This window comes from Pteropus vampyrus, unplaced genomic scaffold (genome assembly GCF_000151845.1).
Source record: "Pteropus vampyrus isolate Shadow unplaced genomic scaffold, Pvam_2.0 Scaffold247, whole genome shotgun sequence".
Taxonomy (NCBI): domain Eukaryota; kingdom Metazoa; phylum Chordata; class Mammalia; order Chiroptera; family Pteropodidae; genus Pteropus; species Pteropus vampyrus.
Genome location: NW_011889028.1, coordinates 767262 through 776632, shown reverse-complemented (window position 1 = coordinate 776632; position 9371 = coordinate 767262). Strand labels below are relative to the sequence as shown.

The following is a 9371-nucleotide window of genomic DNA, read 5'->3' as shown; positions in this document are numbered from 1 at the left end:
AAGGAAAAAGCAGTAAATCCCTTCGAAATCCCACCGTCTAGAAATAAGTGGTGTGGACACTTGCCATTTGTCCCAGACTCGTCTTCGTGCCCCTCACGTGCTGAAGGCAGGTGGACTACAGGAAGAAGTGGGGTCGCGTGACGCGGGCTATCTGAAGAACAAAATACGTACCGTGCGTGCTTTATTCTGATTTAACTAGAAAAAGAAGACGAAGTGAATGAAACCAAAGGGCGGTTTGAACTTGAGATACTAGTTCCATCACCACAGAAGAAATTAGTTCTCGGCTCTCTCCGAGCTTAAGAAGAGAGGTTACGGAGACTGTGAGATCGGGCTCACTGGCTCGGCTCATCAGGTTTCCCTTTTAGCAACTGGCTGTTGACACTGAGTCATCTCGAGAGGCCAGGGGATTAGCGTGCGCACGGCCCGCCCCCTTCCCCAGCCCCGTTCCCTGCCTCCGGACGCGGCTGCCTTTATTATTTCCCTGAGTCACAGCTGAACACCCTGACCTTCCCTTCTGAGCTCTTCATTCCTCCTCCTTTAGTCTTAGCTGTACACGGCGCCAGGTGTGCAGCCCCCACCTGCCCTTCACACGCACCCCCGCATCCCCGAGCTCTGGCCTTCTTGTTCGGCCTCGGCAGGACACCTGGGCTGGGAGGACGGGGAGGGCAGCTCTGAGGTCAGGCGCTCCCCGCCAGTGTCAGCAAGAAAGCACAGCACAAAGGCAAGGGCTTGGCCTTGAGGATTTGAAAACTAAACCCTGGTGGTTAAATGTTTGTTTTTAATGTTTGCTTGTAAATCGTCCCGCCCTTTTACATGACTGGGCTATAAAGCCCCACTCTGCTCCATTTCAGAACAGACTATGAAGTTCGCCTGTCTCATCTGGTGACACAGGGGTGGAAAAGCCCATTCGAAGGAAATTGTAAATTAAGTTTGGGACAAGTGAAAAATAATCACAACGTTTCCCGGCTGCCGTCCTCCAGCCCACCTGTGGCCGCTTTTTAAGGTCCTATAGTCCAGCGGGGGCTCTGGTCCCACCCGACCGCTTTCCACGCCGCCCCCTCCCCTCCACCTGGTCACCTGCCCTGGCTCTGCCTGCCCTCCTCTTGAAGCCTTCCCTGCCTGTCCATAGTGCTGGTCCCTTGGACGCTTGCTGGGGACACAGCTCAGCCCTTGCTGGGTCCTGCCCCATGGCGTTGCCCCTTCCCCTCTGCACCCCTCTGCACCGTGCCCCTCCCCACCAGTGACTTTAGCACCAAGAGGTTACTGTTCCTTTTTAAATATGGCTCCCGTCTGTTCCCAGGGCCACTGCCCCAGTTTGGGGGCTCCCCGCCTCTGAACTGCTTCTCTAGCTTCATAGCCACCTGCCCCCCAATCCTTCTCTCAAGCTGCTGCATTAATCTCCACAGAGCTTCGCTCCAACACCCGTGTTGAGCTCCCCAGGGCCCGGGGTCAAGGGCCAAGACTCCTGTTTTCCTTGTCCCCTTTCTACAAAGCCAAGTGCATGGCGCTGCACACCCCGGGCACTGGCACGTGTGGGTGACAGACAGGGTGTTCCTTCAGTGAGCTGGGCATTAAAGAAAGTAGAGTATCTTGAAATAAAAGAAGCAAGAACAGGGTGTTTAGAACATTGTAGGGGCAGGAGTGGGGAAGAGGGGAGCTGGTCTAGAGCAAAGAAAATCAGAATGGCATCGTGCTAGAGAGCCCAGGCTGGGGGGCCGGGGGCTGCGGGCACATGGTCCTCACCTTCCCGGCTCGCTGCTTGGAGAGCCAGATGACAGACCAGGCCCGGGAGGCTGTGGACGCGGCTGCAGTGTGGCCCGGGAGCCCCTCCAAGAGTCCATCCACAAAGGGCCCTGGGTTCCAGGCTGGCTTTAGAGTGACTCTGGCTGCAATTAAGAAACTCGATTTCTGCGGGAGGGCGTGTGCCACACTGAACTCTGTAACCACGTGCATGCCGGTAACTTGCTCCCGCGGTGAAATCGTAGGCATTCTCACTTTAAATGATGAAAGAAGACGTGTTGGTGCTGAAGGTCTCCCCAGACAGAGGGCAGCTGGCGGGGTTTGCAGACCCCTCCCCTCCCCTCCGAGTCAGTTGAAAAACAAATGCAGATGGGAGCAGAAACGCAGGCGGCAGCCTGGCCTAGTGGGGCGGGTATTCCTGCTGTCCGAATGGGCCTCCTAGGCCTTCTGCTCAGGATGAGGGCTTGCATGTGGTCGCCGTGGCGGATTTGGGGGTCCCAGCTGCCTCACCAGCAGGGGACTGTGAGCAGAGGGCGCCCGCTCGCCACTCCGCTTTCTGATCGGAGACACAGGAGGCCCGGGCCCACGGAGCAACTCAGTCGAGATGGCGGGCCCTGCCCTGGGTCTGCAGGAGTGCCAGGAGAGAGGGGGCGCCTCCCTCAGTGGCGGGCTGCGGTGCTGGTTTAGGGTGAGACGTCCCTCGGCTGCCAGCTCTGCTGTGTGTTGGCAAGGCGCTGTCCGTGCCGCCTGGCGCTGTGACACTGACCACTTCTTTCTTCCTCCCTAGAGCTGGAGCACCGCCGGCGTTGGAGAAAGCCTGGCCGACGGCCTGCCGGCCTTCAGCCTCACCCCTCTCGAGTACATCAGCAACGTAAGAGCCTCCTGTGCCCCCCTGCCGCTCGGCGTCTGTCCCTGCCTTCCTGGGTGAAGTAGTCACCCCCCATCGGGCCATCTGCACTTTGCTTTTGGGTGGTCCCCACCCACACCCAGAACCTCAAGGAAATGCGGCCGATGGAAGACGGGATGCAGGCCGCCGAGTTCTTCTCTGTAGTTTTGCTGTGTGTGCGTGGTTCTGAATTCAAATTTGGCAGACTTGTGGTGAGCACCTACTGTGTGCCAGGACCCCACACTCTCAGAGGGACCTGCCACCGGCTACGTACATGTGGGGCCAGCTGAGCATCCTCAGGCTTAGCTTGCAGAATCGGTATCAACTCTAAATTGAGGCAAATGTCTAGACTATGGATCCAAAAGAAAGTAACAGGCCCAAAGGCCTTTTAAGTAGTGTTGTTGTAATCAGAAAATCAACCTTATTTTGAAACAAATAATTAACCTTAAAACACAAAATAGTTCCGAGTTGTAATAGAAATAGATGTCTAAGATATGCCCACGATGACAGCCACGTGTCTCCAACAGACACGACGTTATTTGTGGGATTGTCCCCAGAGTCTTGTAATCCTACCTTTTAAGATTTCCTATCAGCCAAGAAGGTTTTGTCAGTGTTTCCTAGAGTTTGTGTTATGAAAACAATTTAGTTTTTTCATAATTCGTGATCATATATGGCTTTTTCCAACAAAACCCCTTTACCTCGTTAAATAACCTGGACGGGAAGGAGACCCAGACCCAAACCCAGAAGCCAGCCCCGAGCCCTCCCTTGGCTGTGCTCTGCGGATGGGGCACCCGCGAACAGTGATCGCTACTTGTATTGACACAAGGGCTGTAAATTTTGCAAAGCACTTTGGCATCCATCATCTCGTAGAGGTGGAGTGTGTGTTGAAATTCTCAGACATGGAGGCCGCGAGTGAGGCCGTGGGCCTGCGCTCTGCGCGCACACGACCGCCGATTGTGTAGTGTCGCCGTGCCCAGCATCGGTACGCACGGGGAAGGTCAGGCTGGGCTTGCCCCAGGTGTGGGCGTCTGCCCGTTGTCTGCCTTCACGTGCGTGACATTCCCTGGGAGTGTCCGTGTCGGGCTGGACGTGCTGTCCTCTGTTTCAGATCGGGCAGTACATCATGTCCCTCCCGCTGAACCTGGAGCCGTTTGTGACTCAGGAGGACTCTGCCTTAGAGCTGGCGCTGCACGCCGGGAAGCTGCCGTTCCCTCCGGAGCAGGGTGAGGCGCATGGGGGCGGGGGGGCGTGCGCGGTGCGTGCCCCGGCACCCTGCCCCTCATCACATGCACGGAGTAAAATCCTGACAGCCATGAGAAGCCAACCTGGGTGTTTCTTTTTTTTTTTCCTGTCTATATTTTACTCGGAGGATTTCCACCCGTGTAGAAAGTTGAGCACACGGGCTCTGAGGGCTTCTCGCCTTTGAACAGTGTGAGGTCTGGGGGGCCAGACGGTGAGCTGCTGGCAGGGCCTTCTCAGCACCATGAGAAGTAGGCAGGAGATTTAAGTCTCTGCGAGCCTTTTTCCCACGAGGAAATCGAACCCTGGGGATGTTGAAGGGAGATGCAGAAGGGTCACGCGCACAGTGGGTCCGCTCCGCTCGGCCCTCTTCTTGGTGGGATCCCCACTTTGCGCCGCTTTGGGGCGGGAGGCCCTCGAAGGCATGGCCACTGCCCTGGGCTTGAGGGTGATTCTGGGTTGAGGGTGGCGCTGAGGCCTGGGTTGCCAGCTCCAGGAGGGTCACCTGGTGGGAGGTGCAGCCTCTCCCGTGAGCTGCTGCTGTGCGCGTGGCCCTCGGCAAGCGCCCGCCTACGGGGACCGCAGCTCTGGAAAAGGCCATCATGCAGCCCATGTGGCCAGGTCGTTTCTGACCTCGAATGCGAGAGCTCGTGTCACTGAGCCTGGCACCCACCTGCTGGGCCTTTTCACGCCTCCTCGTGGGCTGCTTTTCTCCTGTATTCTGTCCAGTTCCTGGCTCTTGTCCTCGCCCTCTGACTGACGAGCCCTGCCTGCTGGGGGCCATTGAGAACCTTGGTGGCCCCTGGGGGGACACTCACCTGTGCTCACATTCTGGCCCCCCAGGGTTTCTCCTCTGGTTGAAAATCTGCCCCGAGGGGCCACCGGTGCCATGCGGGGGACCTTTCTGTGGAGCCACACGCACACATGCTCCCTCAGCAGCAGGCCATCTCGCATGCCGTGTGTCCGAGCGCAGTGTGTGCCGTCTGCTCGGATGCCTTTGGCCTCGCGTGCCACATGTCGTGTGCGCCTGGGGCACGGCCCGAGCACAGTGCTGTTCTCGGGCTCCCGTTACTGTTCGCTCGTGGCCGCGGTGCAGCCGGACCTCGCTGCCTTGGGCCTTTCTCCTTGGCCAGAGAGGGCATCAGGGCAGGGCCCCCAGCGCCAGCACCCAGGCAGGGACTCAGGCAGTTACCAGATGCCTGCCCACTGCCCTCTGTCCAGAGAGGGCGCCTCTCCCCGACTCGAGCGTCCCCCAAGGTACTAGCCTCTGTCTCACACGTTTGCGTGTCTCACCCACTTTCCTGTCGTCGGCTTCCATTTCTGTCCAGTGACCTTCGAATCTCGGTGTTTGGAGCTCGGCCTGGTAGGCCCAGCCCTTTCTGGGTTTTCTACCTTCGCGTCAGAGGCAGCGGGGAGCAGCTTCATCCCCTGGACCAGCCTCCTTGCCAAGCCGCGGTTCCGGCCGTGCACACCAGCCCAGCTGTCCGTTCCCGAGGCGGAAGCCCTAAGTCACATGTTGCTGTCCATGTGCTCATTTGCATTTGTCCTCTTTTTAATTGTCTGGTTTGCATTTGCACAGGTGCTAGATGTAAAACAAGATCGAGAGTTTAGAAGAATCAGCCACGACACTCCTCATAGCCGCGCTCGGGTGCCCCCGGCTGCGCTCTGTGTGACGTCATGGGAGGGGCCGCGGCCGGTTCGGCTCTTTTTCTAAAGCATTACTTTGCACCGCCTGTCTCTCCTTTGTTTTAATGTTGCTCCCATTGCTGCCCGCCTTTCCGTTCCTGCTGCCGGTGTCCCCCTGCCCCGTGGAGGCCAGGCCGGTCCATCTCTTGCCTGGATGGCCACCCCATCTCCCCACTTCTCCCTGCCACAGCCCGACTGACTCTGCGTGCACGGGCTGTCAGGTCACACCCTTGCCGAGGCCCTACCTTCGAGGCTGTTTCCTTTCTGCTGCCTGGGCCCACGGGGTTCTCGGGTGCCGTCCGCGCCCAGCGCTGTTGCCCAGCACCATTTCCCACGCCTGCTGCGTGTTCCCGATCTCCCTTCCGTCATCGTCTACCACCGGCTGCCGTGCATGCCGCACCGAGTGTGCGGCAGGCTGTGCCGAGAGCCATGCCTGATCCCCACGGTGGCCCTGCAATGTTGTCTCTGCTGTACACGTGAAAATGGTGTGAGCGGTTAGGTCACACCCAGCTCAGTGGTGGAGTTGACCCTGAACCCGGGGCCTGTGCCGACGTGCCACCTGCGTCTTGACCGTGGCCGTGCGTCTGGGCTGTGCCAGTAGGTGCACAGCGTGGGGCTCCTGCTCACCAGCTGTCCCTCGCACAGAAGTTCTGGCAGCGTGGCTGCACTGCACGCCCAGCCCTGGGAACGCCAACCTGAGATGGGATTGTTCTGTCTCCTGTGCCTCCCGTCAGACCATTGGCGCCCTGGCCCGTCTGCGTGTGCAGCACCGGGCGCAGGCCAGCTCCAGAGGGCTCCGAAGAAGCCACCGCCACTGGGTTTATCCTGAGCAGGTTCTGCGTTCCTTGGTGACCTTCTTTCCCTTCCAGGCGATGAGCTGCCCGAGCTGGACAACATGGCTGACAACTGGCTGGGCTCGATCGCCAGAGCCACCATGCAGACCTACTGCGACGTGATCCTCCAGATCCCCACGCTCACCCCGCACTCCACCAAGCAGCTGGCCACTGACATCGGTGGGTCCCTCCCCTGCCCTCGCCTCCCCTCAGGGAATCTCTTCCCAGGCCTTCTGTAAGGCCAACCCCAGGTTTGGCTCCCAAGCTCCTCATGTAGCCAGTCCTCTGGACCCCAACCCCAGGGTTCTGACCTAAGTATGGCTGAGGCTGAGGACGTTAGGGGAGGGTCACTGGGGTGACTGGAAGTGACGGATGCCAACGTGTGTGCACGGCCTCGCCTGGCCCGGCCTCTTGCTCCGTGTACGCAGTGCGCAGCCAGATGTGCGTGTGTTAGGTCTTGGCCCGCGGTGGGCCCGCAGGTGCTGGGCCAGTGCCGTCTGCAGCCTGCTCCGCGTGCTGATGAGGAAACGGAGTCACGGGGCTCTCGCGTAGCGGGCCTCCCAGGCGACAGGCCCACGCGTGCCCCCGGCCCTGCCGGCACTCACAGCAGGGTGGTGCTCCGAGGTCATGGGTGCGCGTCTCCCCAGTCGCCTGGCACCATGCCACCGACCCCCTGTGCTGTGCCTGAGGTGGCTCCTGGGGCGCTCAGGGCAGAGGGTGGTAGGGGCCTTAAAGGTCAGCTCTCTGGGGACCGAGCAGCCCCCAGCCAGGCGCCCATAGGGCCAGGCCAGCCTCTCGCTCTGTTGAAGGAGAAATAGGAGGGACTTTGCTCCGAGTCCTGAGCCATCAGTGGGGGCCAGGCCGGAACCCCACGGCCCTGGTTCCGAGCTGCGTGCACTAGGCCGTGAGCTCTCGGCGGTCACAGGGGGACCCGCTTCGTGTCGTTGCCCCGGCCCGTGCTGCAGGGAGAGTGGGGTTCCCGCACTCCCCAGCGGGCCCGTCGCACTGCAAGCCCCACGCACAGAACCAGCCGGCGGGTGTGAGCGCCGCGGGGCCTGGGTTGGGCCGGACTCTGTAGCCCAGGGCATCTCCGCCCCCGCCCCCCCCCACCCCCCACCCCCTCACCCCCCGCTGCACGCCAGCCCACCCCTCCACCCTCCCTGGTGCCGGCGCAGGGCCTGGAAGGGGGCGCAGGGGACGGAGAGGTGCTGGGTGAGCTGCCCCGGCACTGGAAGGGGTGGCCAGGAGTGCAGCGCAGTGCAGGCCGCAGACGCTCAGGTTCACCGTTAACACATGCCCAGTCACTGCTGGCCAAATGGAGTGTCGTGGTGGCCGTGGTTACGCCCTGCAGCTCCTGGCTTTCAGGCGAGGGGCCCAGCTTCGTGGGTCAGACGGGGACCTTGCTGGGCAGTGGCTCCCCAGGCACCTCCTGGGCCTGGCCCTGCCCTGGGCCACAGGAAGTCTTGCCGGGAGCGCATCTCAGGGAGAAGAGGGTGACCTGGGCAGCCATGGAGAGGAAGGGGTGCTTGCCAGGGGTGGAGGTGCTGTCCCCGTCCTCTGGAGCAGGGGGAGGGAGGAAGTCAGGATGCTGCTTCCTCAGGCCTGGGCTGGACCCATCGAGGGAGGGGGAGGAAAGGCAGCGTCCACTCGCTGGTCACCTGCAGTTGTCAGGTTCCCCCCTGGCCTCTGCCCTGGTTCTTTGTCTTCACGTACAGCCCGATGGCGTGAACTGCGTGAGCAACTGGGTGGGCGCTGGGCACGGGTGGAGGGCTTCGCCAAGGTCCCCAGGCCACCAGAGCTGGTCTTCCCCTCCCATGCTCTGTCACCGGGGCCCAAGCTCGTGGGCAGGCCCCTCGTACCCTCCCTGGGAGACCCCAGACATGGTCTGGGGTGGGCTCAGGAACTAAGTAGCACCCAAGGATGCGTGGGGACCCCCAGCACCGCCCTTGTCTTCCTGGGGGTGCTGCTGGGAGGTCTTGGGGAGCTGCTCAGATGAGCTTGTGGTTCTCCTGACCCCTTGGGTTGCCCTGTGGTCAGTGGGGTATGCTGGGGAGGATCAGTGGGGGCCCAGGAATCCTGGCACAGTGCTCCGTGTCCGGTGAGGTCGGCCGGAGAGCGGCGTGTGTGCTGGGGGCGGCAGCGATGCCGCTGGTCCTTTCCTAGCTTGGGCTCCCGGCGCCGGCCGGGCTCGGCCAGGTCTCGCCCTCAGAGCAGAAGCGCCAGCCAAGGGGCCTCTGGGGACTGGGGGTGTCTCGGGCTGTCACCCGCCTGGCGCTGAGTCTGTCTACCCGCCCACAGACTACCTGATCAACGTGATGGATGCCCTGGGCCTGCAGCCCTCCCGCCCGCTCCAGAGTGTGGTCACGCTCCTGAAGGCCAAGCCCGAGGACTTCCGCCTCACCAGCAGAGGCCAGCCCCGGCGCCTCGCCGCCACGGTGGCCGCCATGCGGGGCGTGGACTGCTGAGCCCATGCTCCCCATCAGGCCAGGGCCGGGGTTCAGGGTCACAGCCACCCCAGAATGGCCTTGCTCTAAACCTCTGTTCAGATAGGGCGGAGCGGTTTCCATAGGGTCGGTTCATTTGTATGATGGGAAAAAGGCTGTGAATTAGAGGTGTGTTCTCTGTTAGAAAGGAATTTTCAGATGACTCTTTAAATGATCCAATCTTGGAAATAGGAATTAATAAATATTTGAAGTGCAAAAAGGATGTTTCCTGTTCCTTAGTTAATATCCGGGCACCTGCCGTGCGCCGTGCTGACCCCTGGGGACATGGGAGAGACAGTGGGTGAACCACCAGCAAAGATCGTCTCTGGCATGAGGGACATGAGGGTGTCAGGGCTAGAGGCGGCCTGGGAGAGATGGCTGGGCAACCCCAAGAGAGGTATCAGGGCCCCGGGCACTTCGGAGGTCAGCATGTGGGAGGCGGAGGTCAGGCCGGAGGGGGTGGGCGGCCGGATCGCAGAGGGGCCCCCTGGGCCGTCATAGGAC

At 61.0% G+C, this 9371-nt stretch overlaps 1 protein-coding gene across 1 annotated transcript in view; it reads left to right on the top strand.

Moving 5' to 3' along the window:
- The window catches only part of COG7 (component of oligomeric golgi complex 7), a 65909-nt gene extending 56819 nt beyond the window's left edge, over nucleotides 1–9090 (top strand). The window contains exons 17-20 of the mRNA XM_023520091.1: nucleotides 2528–2611; nucleotides 3735–3849; nucleotides 6421–6564; nucleotides 8683–9090. Of these exons, the coding sequence (XP_023375859.1) occupies nucleotides 2528–2611; nucleotides 3735–3849; nucleotides 6421–6564; nucleotides 8683–8849 (510 nt within the window). The 3' untranslated portion in view covers nucleotides 8850–9090. The remainder of the gene's footprint in view (nucleotides 1–2527; nucleotides 2612–3734; nucleotides 3850–6420; nucleotides 6565–8682) is intronic.
- The last annotated feature ends 281 nt before the right edge of the window (nucleotides 9091–9371 follow it).